The sequence below is a fragment of the Triticum dicoccoides genome, chromosome 5B, assembly GCF_002162155.2.
Source record: "Triticum dicoccoides isolate Atlit2015 ecotype Zavitan chromosome 5B, WEW_v2.0, whole genome shotgun sequence".
In the NCBI taxonomy this organism is placed as follows: Eukaryota; Viridiplantae; Streptophyta; class Magnoliopsida; order Poales; family Poaceae; genus Triticum; species Triticum dicoccoides.
This window is the reverse complement of record NC_041389.1, coordinates 659,394,330-659,412,573: the sequence shown is the minus strand read 5'-3', so window position 1 is coordinate 659,412,573 and position 18,244 is coordinate 659,394,330. Positions and strand designations below refer to the sequence as shown.

The following is an 18,244-nucleotide window of genomic DNA, read 5'->3' as shown; positions in this document are numbered from 1 at the left end:
GGCACTCAATGAACAGATCATGCAATTCAGTTATGAAAAGTTGGATCCAGGAATTGACTTATTTTTACGAGCTGCACCGCGACAAAACTTACTGGTTAAAAAAGCACTCACAATGCTCTTCCCCGCTGCCACCACTAAAGCCCCACACACACACACAGAAAGCAGACCAAAGTAGCCAGACAAACGAAAACTCCACCAACTCAACACGAGAGCAGTCAATCATCGCATGTCTCTTCATCGATCATCAGTGGGGGTGCATGGCACTGAAGGCACACTGATGTTCTCCTCCATCGCGCTGCTGCAGCAAAGGTTCAGCGAGCTGGAGAGGATCAAGGAGAAACGGGAGGTGAGGCTTTACCAGATACTCGCCCCTCACGGGCCCGACTTCACTCACATTGTCAGTAACAAAACCAGAATCGAACAGAGTCGCCGGTCAGATGATTCTTCCACCCAGAGCTGCTGCATCCATACAGGCCTCTGTGTGGCACTACTGCCTTCTGTCCGGTCATGCCAGCCATCACAACTGCTTCGGAATGCAAAACCATCCAGCTCGGCAGCGATTCGCTCACTGTGGCCCAGCGAAGTTGATGTCTGACACCTCATTGCACCTCTAGATTACTACTACTGCTACTAGAAATGTTGTCCTAAGCTGTTAGTCTTCGCAGTCTCCTCAGTGTTACTGTCGCTGTTTTCCATAGCCTATTATGTTTCCCTCTTTTCTCTTCTTCGGTTGTATGTTGCAACAAGGGGCAGGAGGTTGGTGAGCTGTAATTATTGCCAGTAGTACAATGGTGCTAATTGTTTACTTTGTTACCTTGTCCCATAGAACTGCCAGAATCTTCTAGCTCTGCACTATCATCTGAGTATGAAACTAGCTCTGCAGGGCAACCATTTTCTGTTATATCAGGGCACTCATCGTCATCATCACTGTCGGAAGAATTACCAGAGTCCTTCTTCTTCCGTTTGATAATCTTTTTTGACATCAGCCGGTTGACACCCTTGTTGTCAACGTCTACACATTCGCTGCTTATTGGCTTGAAACATACTTTGCTGACCTTTCTTGCATTAGCTTCGAGTATCTCAAGTTCATAAGCTTGAGTTGCTTCTCGTTCATCTTGGTGATCAGATCCTTCGTCCTGATATTCACCATTCTCCTCACTTTTATCCCTCTCGAGTATCACAAGCATTTTCCCACCTTCTTCTGGTATATAGCCAAAGGACTCACAAACAAAACCAGACACGGTCTCATACTGATGGCCCTCTGGTATTTTAACACCAAGCTCTTCAGAAAGATCGTCTATAGATGTGTTTGCATCAACAACAAATGTTCCATCTTCCAGCATTACTATATTACCTGTTTTCTTCTGGATTTCCTCCTTTGAATCATTTTCATCAAAGATTTCACCAACTATTTCTTCCACCACATCTTCTAATGTCACGATACCAATCGTTCCACCATACTCATTGAGGACCACTGCCATATGAACCTGTCTGATCCGGAACTCTCTCAGCAGGTTCCAAACGGACATTGAATCTGGGACAAAGTATATAGGCATATGTGCAATTTCCTTAACAGTGATGTCCTTCAACTTCTCAGCCTCTTCAACGTATTCAAGCATGTCCATTGCATATACAATTCCCACGATATTATCTATGCGCTCCTCAAATACAGGAACTCTAGAGTACTGGTGGGTTTCCCATAGGTTTTTGAAATCAATCAGTGTTGCGGCTGCATCAATTGCGACCACATCTACCAAAGGTGTCATCACCTCCCTGACATGCGTGTCTTTAATCTCGAGCACATTCTCAATCATATCCTGCTCATCTTCCGCAATTGCACCACTCAACTCCGCTCCCCGGAGCATTAGCTTCAGTTCATCCTCAGTCACATATGGCTCACTTCTCCCTTTCAGGCCTAGAAGCTTTAGAATTCCCATGGATATAATTGTAACAATACGCCCAACGGGATACAGGATGATTGAAAGCCAAGCGATTGGTCTGACCACAAACCTGGCAACTTCTGTGGCATTGTGGACTGCAACATTCTTGGGTGTGATTTCTGTAAGAAGGAGAACGGCAACAGTCATGACACCTGTTGCTGCACTGACACCTGCTTCACCAAACATTGCTGTGGCTGCCTCGGTGACAATGGCTGTCGCGCCAATGTTAACCACGGTTGTGCCGATGAGTATGGTTGTGAGGAAGCGAGTGACATCATTTCGGAGCATTTTGAACACGCCGTTCTCAGGTTCCTTGTCAGCCAGCTCGCGGACCTTCCAGGGCCAGAGCGTGGTGATGGAGGTCTCGGCCATGGAGAAGAAGGCGGAGAGACCGAGTAACAGGGCGAGAACAAGGCCCTGCTCCCTGAGCAGCTGCAGAACCTGGAGCACCGTGGGCCAGCTCCCTCGCAGGCGCAGCGCCACCCAGCCGACCACATCGGCCGCCTCCACCGCCGTGGACGCCCCCGCGCCTGCGCCCGCCGCGGCGGCCCCCGCGGCAAGCGCCCGATGGCACCACACCGCCGCCAGCGCGCTGCAGATAAGCGCCACTGCGACCCTCCTCGCAGCCGCCAGCCGGCTGCCCGATTCATCCTCAGCCTCCGCCCCCAGGGGAGGAGCAGCCGCCGGCCGGCCCGATTCATCCGCAGCCTCCACCCCCAGCGGAGGAGCGACCGTCACCCGGAGGGGAAGGACGGAAGCGGAGGCGGGGACGAGCAGGGGGCGCCTGGCGACGCCGCGGAGCCACGGACGGTAGGGGGAGGGGGAGGCGGAGCGGTACGGGGGCTTGGTGGGGGCGCGGGGCGACTGGATCTGGAGCCGCGGGAGCCTGCTGCCGGCGAGGAGCAGCGAGGCCGTGGAGGGGAATGGGGTGGAAGGGGGCGACATGGCGCCGGCCGGCGGCGGGATTGTGAGGTGGATTGGACGGGCGGAGGGTGGTTGCGTGAGGGGACGAAGCGGGGATGATGCCATCGAGCCAGAGGTACGGGGGTGGGGCCGGCCGCCGGTGCGCAACAAACCTGGCCACGTGGGCATGGGCCGGCGCGCATGGACGTGTCGGCCATTTTGTAAATGGGCTGTGCCGTGACGGCCGGAAGGTCCGGCCATGGGGATCGGCCCGGCACGGCACAGCCGCGGGCCGGCCGGTGTTACTTTTCGGCCTTGTGGGCCATTTCAGCCATCCGAGCCTTTTATTTTTTAATTCAGGAAAAACTAAATTAAGAGAAAAATATTGAGAAATACAAAAAGAATATCAAAGAGACAAAGTGTCATATGAATAAATATTGAGCTTTATTAGTAGATGTCTCATTAAAACCTTCTAGGTAAAACTCCCCTTGAAGCAGAGTACAAAGCTTGCTCAAAATTACAAGAAGGAAAAGAAAATTGCAAAGGTAACAACTAATCTTCTGGTTGTTCATTGTCTAGGTAATGATTTTCGAACGTGGATGTAGATCTGTGTTATGTGTGGTGTGTTGGGCTCTTCGTCTGGCTAGTTCCTCATCTTTCACGCCCACAAACAGTCCCTCGAACCGAAGACAAAGGGCATGTTTGGTTGGAGGTCTGAGCTTCATGCCTGGGTAAAGAGTCTGCCAGTGTGGAGCCTGGTAGTTCCTTGCTTTTGTGCCTGGTGTGGCTGGCCTGGACAACATCTATTTTGTTCGTGGCTTGGCCTGGTGAAATATTAAAATAATTTACTAGCATGGTCGAAGGTGATTGAAGGCCCATAATGTCAACGAGGCGGGAAAACAGTGCCCAGGCAGCTACCCAGGCGTCCTTTTCTCAGCGCATCCTAGTCGAGGCTAAGCACACTACCTGGATCAGATTCCAGCCTAAACAAAATGTCAGGTAACCTGGCCAGGTTAGCAACAACTTTTTCAGGACATCAACCAAACAGGCTTCAGGCACATTTCAGGGACACTCCAGGCCAGGCACGACTTAGTGTGGACACTATCCAAACAGACCCGAAAAGCACGACCTATCTACTTGGTTGCAAGCGTACAATCTTCACGATCCAGCAGCGCTTCACCATCCAAAGCTAATTGTTGCCGGAGAATTGGAGGGAGGAGATTAGAACCACACTAGGCTTCTAATTATGAGGATTAGAGAAACTAGACCAATCTCTAATTAGTCAGCTAGGACCAATTAGAACTAGGGCTAGATGAACTAGAGGAGGCTCCAAAATTTGTGTATCCAAAAGAGCTCAATATCTCATGTATATATAGGCTGGAGGGGACATGGGGCGGCCAAGAGGAGGGGAAGGACTCCCCTCCCCTTGTGTCGGCCAAAGGGGGAAGGGGGGCGCCTCCCCCTCTTAGGCCTTGGTGACCCAATTCTTCCTCCACTTCTTGGTCTTTTAAGGCCCGTTGATATTTAAATTAATAAAAAGCCTTCTAATAATTAATAAATCATTTTATATATAATTTAACATCATCAAAAACATTTTCCACCTATATATTAATTATCGGGAATACCCGGTATTGCCCGATAAACTCTGAAACCCTTCCGGTGACCCCGAAACGCTTCGTATCCTCTTGAAACTATTTCAAATATTTATGAATCAATTCCACAAATATATTATCATCACTACCGTCCCACTAACACTCTGTAGATCGTGATTGCCTTAATCTTGTGAGCCCGTAGGTTCAGTAACTCGTAGACATGAACGAAACCGTCCGTTAAATGACCGATAGCGGAACAGTGGACGCCCATATTCGAGTGAGCTTTTGGTTATCATGTGGTGTTCCGTTTGCTTCGGGATACTTCACAAAACCCAGGATGCATCGGTATCCTCCCGAGTCATCACATGCTCACTATACCGTTATCCTCATTACTGGTTTTATTCGTCTTTCTCGTTGTCGTGCTCCGACATCCCCGTGACATAGTCACATGTGTCTGGCCATACGATGATGGATGTCGTCACACCGAGAGGACCCTAAGAATATCTCTCCATCGCCGGAGGAGCAAATCCCACTCTCAAGCTATCTAGTCCCTTGTCAAATTTTTCGATGAGCCTGTAAGTTGTTGTTATGATCTCCGTGTTGTGATGTTACAATAACTAGCTAACTTACTATAAGTATCTCTCTCATCATTAACTCGCTGCCATATAGGCAAATTTGCTGAATTGGACTCGATGTTACTGCTGAAGTTACACCCACTGTGGCTAGTCTGAATCGGTCTCGGCAACAATGGTTCGAGAGCGAGAAAACCAACGTTGTTGCAAGTAATGCTGAGAGAAGATTAGGAAGACATCTAGGTCTGCTAGACTGTGACCTAGAGCAGTAAACGAAGCACATTTGAGGTGGAGACTCCTCACGGAGGGTTGATGTTGAGACTTCTGCTACGAATTCAGTTGGTAAAAGTATTACCTCGATCAAGGGTGGTGTTAAAATTTCAATAAAATCAATGGTTGGATGTTTATAATTTAATGCGATTTTCTATATTTTTTCTGGTTAACCCGACATTTATTTTTGGTATACAATAGATTTATCATCTAAAAAGTCTACATAAGAGTATTTTCCTTGCAAGAATGGAATGAACAAAAACACACACGTGGCGTTTAGGCTACGGTGCTGTCTAACGACTGTACAAGAATGAAAGTAACATACTTGACTATTTTGAAATTCATTAGCATACGGCATTTGTACTATTCGGATTATCGAGAATCAGTAATGCTACACGTACAAATGAGTTGCATGGTTTTTTAAAGAGGATTAACTTAATTGGTCAATAGGTGGGGAGGCAGCTCCCTCCGTCCTTTAAAGAGTGTACTTCTAACTTTTTTGGAAAGTCAAACTTTTTTATATTTGACCGTGTTTATATAATAATACATCAACATTTATGCCATCAAATTAGTAGCATTAGATTTGTGATAAAATATACTTTCATCATATACCTATTTGATTTCACAAACATTGATATATTTTTGCACAAACTCGGTCAAACTTTGAAATAGTTTGACCCTCCAACAAAGTTGGGAGTACACTCTTTAAAGGACGGAGGGAGTAGTAGATAAAAAAAGTTTGTAAACTTATGTATTTATTTGTATGTCTAGCATTTTTTTCCAAGGAGGACCTCACTTCCTTTTCATAAGACACGTATCCAGTCTCATTTATATGCGCATGATCCAGACTCTGACAACCATTTCTACACTTTGTCCACGTGGAGAGATTGACCAATGACCATCCATGCATGTACTTGCCGTGCAGAACACGCACGGTGAGGCCAAGTTGCACACTCCTACGTACTGCAGTGGACTGGAATGTACGTATAAACGTTGATCGACAATAGCTACACGCCGAGCCAACAAATATTACTACCGTGTGAGCGGAGCAGAGCACTGGGCACCACAAAGCTAACCTCCCGGTTCTTCTAGCCACGCTCCTGATCTCTTCGCCATGGACGCCGTGTCCTCATGCTCGCCGCTGCGCATTGTGATCGTCCCGTGGCTCGCATTCGGCCACATGCTCCCGTACCTGGAACTCTCCGAGCGGCTCGCCGCGCGGGGCCACCGCGTGTCCTATGTCTCCACGCCGCGCAATCTCGCCCGCCTCCCGCTCCCGCTGCGCCCCGCGGCGGCGCCGCGCGTGGACCTCGTCGCGCTCCCTCTCCCGCGCGTCGACGACCTCGCCGACGGCGCCGAGTCCACCAACGACGTCCCCGACGACGACCGCGAGCTCCACTGGAAGGCCTTCGACGGCCTCGCCGCGCCGTTCGCGGAGTTCCTGGCCGCCGCGTGCGCCGACGAGACCACGCGGCCTCACTGGATCATCGCCGACTCTTTCCACCACTGGGCAGCCGCCGCCGCCCTAGAGCACCAGGTGCCATGCGCGATGCTTCTCCCGACCGCTGCGTTGATCGCCACCGCGCCCCACCTGCCGCCGGAGCACCGTGGAGCACGTGATCTTCCCCGTTACGAGCAGGAGGTGATGGACCCGGCTTACAACAACTATGGCATATCGGGTATGTCCATCATCCGGCGCTTTAACTTGACAAAAGACAGGTGCACCGTCGCGGCCATGCGGAGCTGCATCGAGTGGGAACCCGAGTCCTTCCCACTGGCGGCGCCGCTCCTCGGCAAGCCGGTCGTTCCCCTCGGCCTTCTGCCGCCGTCAGCCGACGGAGCCCGCCGTGCCGCTGCCAAAGGAGCAGAGCATGCCACCGTGCGCTGGCTGGACGCGCAGCCTCCCGACTCCGTTGTTTACGTCGCCCTAGGAAGCGAGGTGCCGCTGCGCGTGGAGCAGGTGCACGAGCTGGCCTTCGGGCTGGAGCTCGCCGGGACGCGCTTCCTCTGGGCCCTGAGAAAGCCTAGCGGTGCCGCTGTACTCGACGACGATGGCGTGGACATGCTTCCTCCTGGTTTCCAAGAGCGCACTCGCGGCCAGGGGCTGGTGACCACGGGATGGGTTCCTCAGGTAAACATCCTGGGGCACACGGCCGTGGGCGGGTTCCTGACACATTGCGGCCGGAACTCGCTGATCGAGGGCCTCATGTTCGGGCACCCGCTTGTCATGCTGCCCATCTTCGGCGACCAAGGGCCAAACGCGCGGCAAATGGAGGCGAAGAACGTGGGGTTGCAGGTGGCGAGGAATCAGGACGACGGGTCGTTCGACCGCCACGGCGTCGCGACAGCGGTCCGGGCCGTCATGGTTGACGAAGAGGCCAGGAGGGGCTTCGTGGCAGGTGCAGCGAAGATGCAGGCGGTAGTAGCTGATACGGAACTTCACGATAGGTACATCGACGAATTTGTCAAGCACCTCAGATCTTACTACGCCGCTTCATGTGCAAACTGATGGCAGCTTCATTTTCAGTGCTGCCGCCTCGAACTCCACCTCCAGCTTGGCTCTTACTTCATGATAAATAAGAAAAGGGATAAGTATATTTTTCGTTCCTCAATTCTCTCAAAAAGGATAAAAATGGTCCCTCAACTCTCAAACCAGCAAATCTTAGTCCCTCAATTTTTAAAACCGGTTAAGTTCAGTCCCTCATGTCGCTTGAGTGGTTTTTGTGCTGACGTGGACATGGTTTTGAGTAAAACCAGACACATTACAGGTTTGACCGCCTGGTCATACAGTTTGACTGCCACGTCGTGGAGCCACCGCTCGTGCAGGAACTCGCGGCAACGGGCGCCGGCCGGAGGGCTGCAGTACCTCCTCGATCAGCAGCTCGTCCCGGCAATAGCATCACGCCTGAGCGCCGCCGGCGACACAGAGGAGGCGTAGCTAGCTGGTCTCGGTTGCAGCACTTTCCGTCTTGATTGCGTATGTAGTACCGAAGCTAGCTTGGTATCGGCGGGAAGACAACACGTGCGTACAGTAGAGGTGCTGGGTCGATTCACAAGGATGCTAGCTAGCTCCGTACTAGATAAATTTTCGCTGGATTGAAACACGCTCACAAGCAACACACGTAAACAACCCGCCAGCATAGCGAAGGCAGTCGTCGATGATGGAATTGTCGTCCTGCACGCCCAGACTCTCGTCGGGAGAGGAGCCCGTGCCTCAGCCGCATATGCCTGGTGCTCGAGAAGCATGTCCTTGAGCACCTCGACAGTGCAAAGAGCGAAGGCGGACTGCCGAAGTCGAGCCTAGACATGGATTCGCCCAGTAGCAGCCGATAGTGTCATGCATGAGGTTGCCCATGGACACCCTCGTGACCCTCGAGTTCGCGACGGGTCGATCGCAACCCGCGTGTTGTACGCAGCTACTCCTCCCAGCATGGCGTGGTGGTGCTGTCCTGCTCACCTGTTGGACAACGACTAGGCGGCGACACCGTACGGCCAATCGTGTGAGCGGTCAGGCCAGGAGGCCAAGGACAGCGACCGGCGACCGCACATGTAGGACAGGGAGCAGCACTTGGTAGAGAAGGGCAGGATCGGCCGCCATGGAGGTCTCCGCCATGCCCAGCTCTTCCTTCTCGGCCTGCTGGGCAAAGCCACTCATCGGAGGTACTATGACGCCGGGCAGGGTGCTGGGCGTGGCCTCGGCATCATCAAAGGGCACATCGTAGACCTGCTGTGGGACCCTTGACGCCACGGTTCGAAAATATGGCAGGCGCGCAACAGGTGTTTGATAAAATGCCAACTAAAACCATGCCAGGAAACCACCCAACCGACACAAGGGACTAAAGTTATCCGGTTTGAAAAGTTAAGGGACTGAGATTTGCTGGTTTCGAAGTTGGGGGACCATTTCCATACTTTTGAAACAATTGAGGGACGAAAAATATACTTTTCCCATAAGAAGAAAATAAATCGCGTGTTTCATGCCTTTCTGCTTTACTGCAGCTATTGTATCTTTGACCTTTAGAGTTTTTATATTGTCAAAAGTTAATCTTTAGAGCTGAGTTACATACAGTACTCACTCCGTTCTTCTAACTTGTTTCTAAATCACACGTATGTGTTTGTTCATTTGGAAGAAAACTCCCTGACAGGTAGGCCCCCGCGTCGCTCCCACAGGGGCGACTCGGGCGGCGTAACCCTAGCCTGCCGCCGGCCCTCCCCCCACCTCTCCTCTCCCTCATCGCCACCGGAGGGGGGGGGGTGAATAGGCAACTAACAATTTTTAGACTTTTCTTTAACAAATTAAAACTTGCAATGAAATAGGTTGTCTAGATGTGCAACTACGTGGACAACCTATATGATGCAAAGACAATGAGCACGCAAGCACGCAATGGATATAACTCGAGTACGCTTGCAAAAGTAAAGGGACAAGATAATCAAGAGTGGAGCCGGTGGAGACGAGGATGTGTTACCGAAGTTCCTTCCTTTTAAGGGGAAGTACGTCTCCGTTAGAGCGGTGTGGAGGCACAATGCTCCCCAAGAAGCCACTAGGGCCACCGTAATCTCCTCACGCCCTCACACAATGCGAGATGCCGTGATTCCACTATTGGAGCCCTTGAAGGCGGCAACCGGACCTTTACAAACAAGATTGGGGCAATCTCCACAACAATTGGAGGCTCCCAACAACACCACGAAGCTTCACCACAATGGAGTATGGTTTTGAGGTGACCTCGACCATCTAGGGTGCTCAACACCCAAGAGTAACAAGATCCGCTAGGGATAAGGGGGGGGAATCAAATTTCTCTTGGTGGAAGTGTAGATCTGGGCCTTCTCAACCAATCCCGAGCAAATCAACAAGTTTGATTGGCTAGGGAGAGAGATCGGGCGAAAATTGAGCTTGGAGCAACAATGGAGCTTTGGGGGAAAGAGGTAGGTCAACTTTGGGGAAGAAGACCCCTTTATATAGTGGGAAGAACAATCCAACCGTTATCCACTTATCAGGCCCGCACAGAGCGGTACTACCGCTGGGGAAGGGCGGTACTACCGCTCCGGGCGGTACTACCACTCCACCCAGCGGTACTGCCGCGCTGCCTGGGACCCTGACTCCAGGGCGGTACTACCGCCAGGGAAGAGCGGTACTACCGCTCTGGGCGGTACTACCGCTTAGACCCAGCGGTACTGCCGCGCTGCCCAGGGCCTTGTCGCCAGGGCGGTACTACCGCTAGGGAAGGGCAGTACTACCGCTTAGAGCGGTACTACCGCCCCTACTACCTCCCTTAGTGCCGCAAAACCCGACACGAAAAATTCGTTCGAGAATCGAGGCGGAAGTAGCCCAGACGCACAGCGGTACTACGTCCGAAACACCCAAGCGGTACTACCGCTCTGAGAGCGGTACTACCGCTCTGAGAGCGGTACTACCACTTGGAGCGGTACTACCGCTCTGAGAGCAGTACTACCGCTGTGGAGTTTTTGGCGGTACTACCGATGTGGACGCGGTACTACCGCTAGGGCAAAGCAGAGCATAGTAAGGGGAAAACAGCAGCTCCAGAGATGCGGAAGGAAAGACGACGGGTGTGATAATGATGTGTACGTGTGATTCCACCCAAGTCTTACCAAAATGGACCCCCTCTTGATAGTACGGTGACTCCTACGAAACTAGTCCACCAACAACGAAACGAAGGAGCTACACCGTCTTGAATTACAACACCGAGGGGAGGAAATCGTCTCGTGCCAATGGATGAATCTCTGAAAGAACTAACGCACACGATTAGTCCGCACAAGCATTGTCATCAATCACCAAAACATATTGGGAATAAATATGCCCTTACAGGGTGCTAGCCGGGCCACTACCCAGACCATTCACCTAACCCTAACATCAAAAGTCGGAAGCCCCAGCTGAGCCACATACCGGGTCTGGGGTACAAACCGGTTCGACGCACTCGTGTGTCGTCGCCGCCATCTTCCACAGGTCCGTCTTTAGAGCAAATATTGAGGCTTCTACCTTGTCTGGCCACTCAGCCATCGACGTCACCACGACACCAGACAACTTCGTCCTCCTGCGCGAGTCCATCGCCACACGTCGGACGCCGAATCTCCACCGTGCCACACCGTCGAGATACGCCGCCATCAAGGAGTAGGATGAAGCACCGCTCCACCGAGTCCGACAGGGCTGCTGAAGACCAAGCACCGTGGAAGAAGGACTCCGAGGCTGAGCACATAGGTGGCAGAGCGCCAACGCACCGCCACCAAACGAACTCCGACCACGCCACCAACCGCCGCCAAGCGGGCTAGGGTTAGGGTTAACAAATTAAAACGAACTCCGACCACGCCACCAACCGCCACCAGGTGCCATGCGCGATGCTTCTCCAGACCGCTGCATTGATCGCCACTGCGCCCACCTACCGCCGGAGCACCGTGGAGCACATGATCTTCCCCGTTACGAGCAGGAGGTGATGGACCCGACTTACAACAACTATGGCATATCGGGTATGTCCATCATCTGGCGCTTTAACTTGACAAAAGAAAGGTGCACCGTCGCGGCCATGCGGAGTTGCATCGAGTGGGAACCCGAGTCCTTCCCACTGGCGGCGCCGCTCCTCGGCAAGCCGGTCGTTCCCCTCGGCCTGCTGCCGCCGTCAGCCGATGGAGCCTGCCGTGCCGCTGCCAAAGGAGCAGAGCATGCCACCGTGCGCTGGCTGGACGCGCAGCCTCCCGACTCCGTTGTTTACGTCGCCCTAGGAAGCGAGGTGCCGCTGCGCGTGGAGCAGGTGCACGATCTGGCCTTCGGGCTGGAGCTCGCCGGGACACGCTTCCTCTGGGCCCTGAGAAAGCCTAGCGGTGCCGCTGTACTCGACGACGATGGCGTGGACATGCTTCCTCCTGGTTTCCAAGAGCGCACTCGCGGCCAGGGGCTGGTGACCACGGGATGGGTTCCTCAGGTAAACATCCTGGGGCACATGACCGTGGGCGGGTTCTTGACGCATTGCGGCCGGAACTCGCTGATCGAGGGCCTCATGTTCGGGCACCCGCTTGTCCTTCTGCCCATCTTCGGCGACCAAGGGCCGAACGCGCGGCAAATGGAGGCGAAGAAGGTGGGTTTGCAGGTGGCGAGGAATCAGGACGACGAGTCGTTCGACCGCCACGGCGTCGCGACAGCGGTCCGGGCCGTCATGGTTGACGAAGAGGCCAGGAGGGGCTTCGTGGCAGGTGCAGCGAAGATGCAGGCGGTAGTAGCTGATACGGAACTTCACGATAGGTACATCGACGAATTTTTCGAGCACCTTAGATCTTACTACGCCGCTTCATGTGCAAACTGATTGCAGCTTCATTTTCAGTGCTGCCGCCTCGAACTCCACCTCCAGCTTGGCTCTTACTTCATGATAAATAATAAAAGGGATAAGTATATTTTTCGTCCCTCAATTCTCTCAAAAAAATAAAAATGGTCCCTCAACTCTCAAACCAGCAAATCTTAGTCCCTCAATTTTTAAAACCGGTTAAGTTCAGTCCCTCATGTCGCTTGAGTGGTTTTTGTACTGACATGGACATGGTTTTGAGTAAAACCAGACACATTACAGGTTTGACCGCCTGGTCACACAGTTTGACTGCCACATCGTGGAGCCACCGCTCGTGCAGGAACTCGCGGCAACGGGCGCTGGCCGGAGGGCTGCAGTACCTCCTCGATCAGCAGCTCGTCCCGGCAATAGCATCACGCCTGAGCGCCGCCGGCGACACAGAGGAGGCGTAGCTAGCTGGTCTCGGTTGCAGCACTTTCCGTCTTGATTCCGTATGTAGTACTGAAGCTAGCTTGGTTTCGGCGGGAAGACAACACGTGCGTACAGTAGAGGTGCTGGGTCGATTCACAAGGATGCTAGCTAGCTCCGTACTAGATAAATTTTCGCCGGATTGAAACACGCTCACAAGCAACACACATAAACGACCCGCCAGCATAGTGAAGGCAGTCATCGATGATGGAATTGTCGTCCTGCACGCCCAGACTCTCGTCGGGAGAGGAGCCCGTGCCTCAGCCGCATATGCCTGGAGCTCGAGAAGCATGTCCTTGAGCACCTCGACAGTGCAGAGAGCGAAGGCGGACTGCCGAAGTCGAGCCTAGACGTGGATTCGCCCAGTAGCAGCCGATAGTGTCATGCATGAGGTTGCCCATGGACACCCTGGTGACCCTCGAGTTCGCGACGGGTCGATCGCAACCCGCGTGTTGTACGCAGCTACTCCTCCCAGTGTGGCGTGGTGGTGCTGTCCTGCTCACCTGTTGGACAACGACTAGGCGGCGACACCGTACGGCCAATCGTGTGAGCGGTCAGGCCAGGAGGCCACGGACAGCGACCGGCGACCGCACAGGTAGGACAGGGGGCAGCGCTTGGTAGAGAAGGGCAGGATCGGCCGCCATGGAGGTCTCCGCCATGCCTAGCTCTTCCTTCTCGGCCTGCTGGGCAAAGCCACTCATCGGAGGTACTATGACGCCGGGCAGGGTGCTGGGCGTGGCCTCGGCATCATCAAAGGGCACATCGTAGACCTGCTGTGGGACCCTTGATGCCACGGTTCAAAAATATGGCAGGCGCGCAACAGGTGTTTGATAAAATGCCAACTAAAACCATGCCACGAAACCACCCAACCGACACAAGGGACTAAAGTTATCCGGTTTGAAAAGTTAAGGGACTGAGATTTGCTGGTTTCGAAGTTGGGGGACCATCTCCATACTTTTGAAACAATTGAGGGACGAAAAATATACTTTTCCCATAAGAAGAAAATAAATCGCGTGTTTCATGCCTTTCTGCTTTACTGCAGCTATTGTATCTTTGACCTTTAGAGTTTTTATATTGTCAAAAGTTAATCTTTAGAGCTGAGTTACATACAATACTCACTTCGTTCTTCTAACTTGTTTCTAAATCACACGTATGTGTTTGTTCATTTGGAAGAAAACTCCCTAATAGGCAGGCCCCCGCGTCGCTCCCACAGGGGCGACTCGGGCGGCGTAACCCTAGCCCGCCGCCGGCCCTCCCCCCACCTCTCCTCTCCCTCATCGCCACTGGAGGGGGGTGAATAGGCAACTAACAATTTTTAGACTTTTCTTTAACAAATTAAAACTTGCAATGAAATAGGTTGTCTAGATGTGCAACTACGTGGACAACCTATATGATGCAAAGACAATGAGCACGCAAGCAAGAAATGGATATAACTCGAGTAAGCTTGCAAAAGTAAAGGGACAAGATAACCAAGAGTGGAGCCGGTGGAGACGAGGATGTGTTACCGAAGTTCCTTCCTTTTTAGGGGAAGTACGTCTCCGTTAGAGCGGTGTGGAGGCACAATGCCCTCACACTATGCGAGATGCCCTCACACAATGCGAGATGCCATGATTCCACTATTGGAGCCCTTGAAGGCGGCAACCGGACCTTTACAAACAAGATTGGGGCAATCACCACAACAATTGGAGGCTCCCAACAACACCATGAAGCTTCACCACAATGGAGTATGGCTTCGAGGTGACCTCAACCGTCTAGGGTGCTCAACACCCGAGAGTAACAAGATCCGCTAGGGATAAGTGGGGGGAATCAAATTTCTCTGGGTGGAAGTGTAGATCTGGGCCTTCTCAACCAATCCCGAGCAAATCAACAAGTTTGATTGGCTAGGGAGAGAGATCGGGTGAAAATGGAGCTTGGAGCAACAATGGAGCTTTGGGGGAAAGAGGTAGGTCAACTTTGGGGAAGAAGACCCCTTTATATAGTGGGAAGAACAATCCAACCGTTATCCCACTTACCAGCCCCGCACAGAGCGGTACTACCGCTGGGGAAGGGTGGTACTACCGCTCCGGGCGGTACTACCGCTCCACCCAGCGGTACTGCCGCGCTGCCTGGGGCCCTGACTCCAGGGCGGTACTACCGCCAGGGAAGAGCGATACTACCGCTCCGGGCGGTACTACCGCTTAGACCCAGCGGTACTGCCGCGCTGCCCAGGGCCCTATCGCCAGGGCGGTACTACCGCTAGGGAAGGGCGGTACTACCGCTTAGAGCGGTACTACTGCCCCTACTACCTCCCTTAGTGCCGCAAAACCCGACACAAAAAATTCATTCGAGAATCGAGGCGGAAGTAGCCCAGACGCACAGCGGTACTACGGCCGAAACACCCAAGCGGTACTACCGCTCTGAGAGCGGTACTACTGCTGTGGAGTTTTCGGCGGTACTACCGATGTGGACGCAGTACTACCGCTAGGGCAAAGCAGAGCATAGTGAGGGGAAAACAGCAGCTCCAGAGATGCGGAAGGAAAGACGACGGGTGTGATAATGATGTGTACATGTGATTCCACCCAAGTCTTACCAAAACGGATCCCCTCTTGATAGTACGGTGACTCCTACAAAACTAGTCCACCAACAACGAAACGAAGGAGCTACACTATCTTGAATTACAACACCGAGGGGAGGAAATCGTCTCGTGCCAATGGATGAATCTCTGAAAGAACTAACGCACACGATTAGTCCGCACAAGCATTGTCATCAATCACCAAAACATATTGGGAATAAATATGCCCTTACAGGGTGCTAGCCGGGCCACTACCCAGACCATTCACCTAACCCTAACATCAAAAGTCGGAAGCCCCAGCTGAGCCACATACCGGGTCTGGGGTACAAACCGGTTCGACACACTCGTGTGTCGTCGCCACCATCTTCCACAGGTCCGTCTTCAGAGCAAATATTGAGGCTTCTACCTTGTCTGGCCACTCAGCCATCAACGTCACCACGACACCAGACAACTTCATCCTCCTGCGCGAGTCCATCGCCACACGTCGGACGCCGAATCTCCACCTTGCCACGCCGTCGAGATACGCCGCCATCAAGGAGTAGGATGAAGCACCGCTCCGCCAAGTCCGGCAGGGCTGCTGAAGACCAAGCACCGTGCAAGAAGGACTCCGAGGCTGAGCACATAGGTGGCAGAGCGCCAACGCACCGCCACCAAACGAACTCCGACCACGCCACCAACCGCCGCCAAGCAACCAAAGCATCACATCCACCCCAAGCTCACCACGAACGACACCCCCAAGAGGGTGACGACGCCCGGAGCGCCGCTGTCATTCGATCCGGCAAGGATTTGGGCTTTCGCTCGGCATACGAGCTGGGTGGAAGGAAGAGGGGAAGGAGGCGACCTGGACGGCACCTACAAGAAGGGTACGACGCCCTCGGGCGTCGCTGCCGTCGTGGCCAGCACTGCTGGCCTCGGACTTCTCCAGAGTCACCTCCCACCTCCAGCCGCCCAACAAGTACAACTACGGCGACAAAGGCCGCCCAAATCAGGACCATCGGAGGCAGCCCTGGTTGAAGTAGACGGAGGCTTTCAGATCTGGATCGGGCGCCGTCGATACGCCCGCACCACAGCAGCCACCCGCCATCGCCTCGCTGCCCCCGCCGCCGAGGAAGAGCGGCCAACACCAACGAGCACCGGTCACCGCAAACCCGGCGTCGATCCACCAGCCGAGGCCGCCGCCATGGATCCAAAGCCCACCGAGGAAGAACGGGGCGGCCAGATCCTCGCCGCCACCTTCACCGGCGGCCAAGGGCCGCCGGCGGGCTAGGGTTACGCCATCCGAGTCGCCCCTGTGGGAGCGACGCGGGGGCCTGCCTGTCAGGGAGTTTTCTTCCAAATGAACAAACACATACGTGTGATTTAGAAACAAGTTAGAAGAACAGAGTGAGTACTGTATGTAACTCAGCTCTAAAGATTAACTTTCGACAATATAAAAACTCTAAAGGTCAAAGATACAATAGCTGCAGTAAAGCAGAAATGCATGAAACACGCGATTTATTTTCTTCTTATGGGAAAAGTATATTTTTCGTCCCTCAATTGTTTCAAAAGTATGGAAATGGTCCCCCAACTTCGAAACCAGCAAATCTCAGTCCCTTAACTTTTCAAACCGGATAAGTTTAGTCCCTTGTGTCGGTTGGGTGGTTTCGTGGCATGGTTTTAGTTGGCATTTTATCAAACACCTGTTGCGCGCCTGCCATATTTTCGAACCGTGGCGTCAAGGGTCCCACAGCAGGTCTACGATGTGCCCTTTGATGATGCCGAGGCCATGCCCAGCACCCTGCCCGGCGTCATAGTACCTCCAATGAGTGGCTTTGCCCAGCAGGCCGAGAAGGAAGAGCTGGGCATGGCGGAGACCTCCATGGCGGCCGATCCTGCCCTTCTCTACCAAGCGCTGCTCCCTGTCCTACCTGTGCGGTCGCCGGTCGCTGTCCGTGGCCTCCTGGCCTGACCGCTCACACGATTGGCCGTACGGTGTCGCCACCTAGTCGTTGTCCAACAGGTGAGCAGGACAGCACCACCACGCCATGCTGGGAGGAGTAGCTGCGTACAACACACGGGTTGCGATCGACCCGTCGCGAACTCGAGGGTCACCAGGGTGTCCATGGGCAACCTCATGCATGACACTACCGACTGCTATTGGGCGAATCCACGTCTAGGCTCGACTTCGGCAGTCCGCCTTCGCTCTCTGCACTGTCGAGGTGCTCAAGGACATGCTTCTCGAGCTCCAGGCATATGCGGCTGAGGCACGGGCTCCTCTCCCGACGAGAGTCTGGGCGTGCAGGACGACAATTCCATCATCGACGACTGCCTTCGCTATGCTGGCGGGTCGTTTACGTGTGTTGCTTGTGAGCGTGTTTCAATCCGGCAAAAATTTATCTAGTACAGAGCTAGCTAGCATCCTTGTGAATCGACCCAGCACCTCTACTGTACGCACGTGTTGTCTTCCCGCCGATACCAAGCTAGCTTCGGTACTACATACGCAATCAAGACGGAAAGTGCTACAACCGAGACCAGCTAGCTATGCCTCCTCTGTGTCACCGGCGGCGCTCAAGCGTGATGCTATTGTCGGGACGAGCTGCTGATCGAGGAGGTACTGCAGCCCTCCGGCCGGCGCCCGTTGCCGTGAGTTCCTGCACGAGTGGTGGCTCCACGATGTGGCAATCAA

General features: G+C 53.4%; 2 protein-coding genes and 1 pseudogene across 2 annotated transcripts; 2 read left to right on the top strand and 1 right to left on the bottom strand.

Annotated features, from left to right (window-relative positions):
• On the bottom strand, positions 1-2,950 carry LOC119312405 (DUF21 domain-containing protein At1g55930, chloroplastic-like). Its single transcript, XM_037588136.1, has one exon. It carries the CDS (start codon positions 2,883-2,885, stop codon positions 795-797), a length of 2,091 nt encoding a protein of 696 aa, XP_037444033.1. The 5' UTR covers positions 2,886-2,950; the 3' UTR covers positions 1-794.
• Positions 2,951-6,126: 3,176 nt separating this feature from the next.
• LOC119312404 (UDP-glycosyltransferase 91D2-like) lies at positions 6,127-7,889 on the top strand. Its single transcript, XM_037588134.1, has one exon. The coding sequence runs from the start codon at positions 6,392-6,394 to the stop codon at positions 7,784-7,786; it is 1,395 nt and encodes a 464-aa protein (XP_037444031.1). The 5' UTR covers positions 6,127-6,391; the 3' UTR covers positions 7,787-7,889.
• Positions 7,890-8,873: 984 nt separating this feature from the next.
• On the top strand, positions 8,874-12,584 carry LOC119310425 (annotated as a pseudogene).
• The last annotated feature ends 5,660 nt before the right edge of the window (positions 12,585-18,244 follow it).

Bases quoted from the DNA above. Each gene is read 5' to 3' on its own strand.
- LOC119312405 (XM_037588136.1), bottom strand. From the start codon at position 2,885: ATGTCGCCCCCTTCCACCCCATTCCCCTCCACGGCCTCGCTGCTCCTC.
- LOC119312404 (XM_037588134.1), top strand. From the start codon at position 6,392: ATGGACGCCGTGTCCTCATGCTCGCCGCTGCGCATTGTGATCGTCCCG.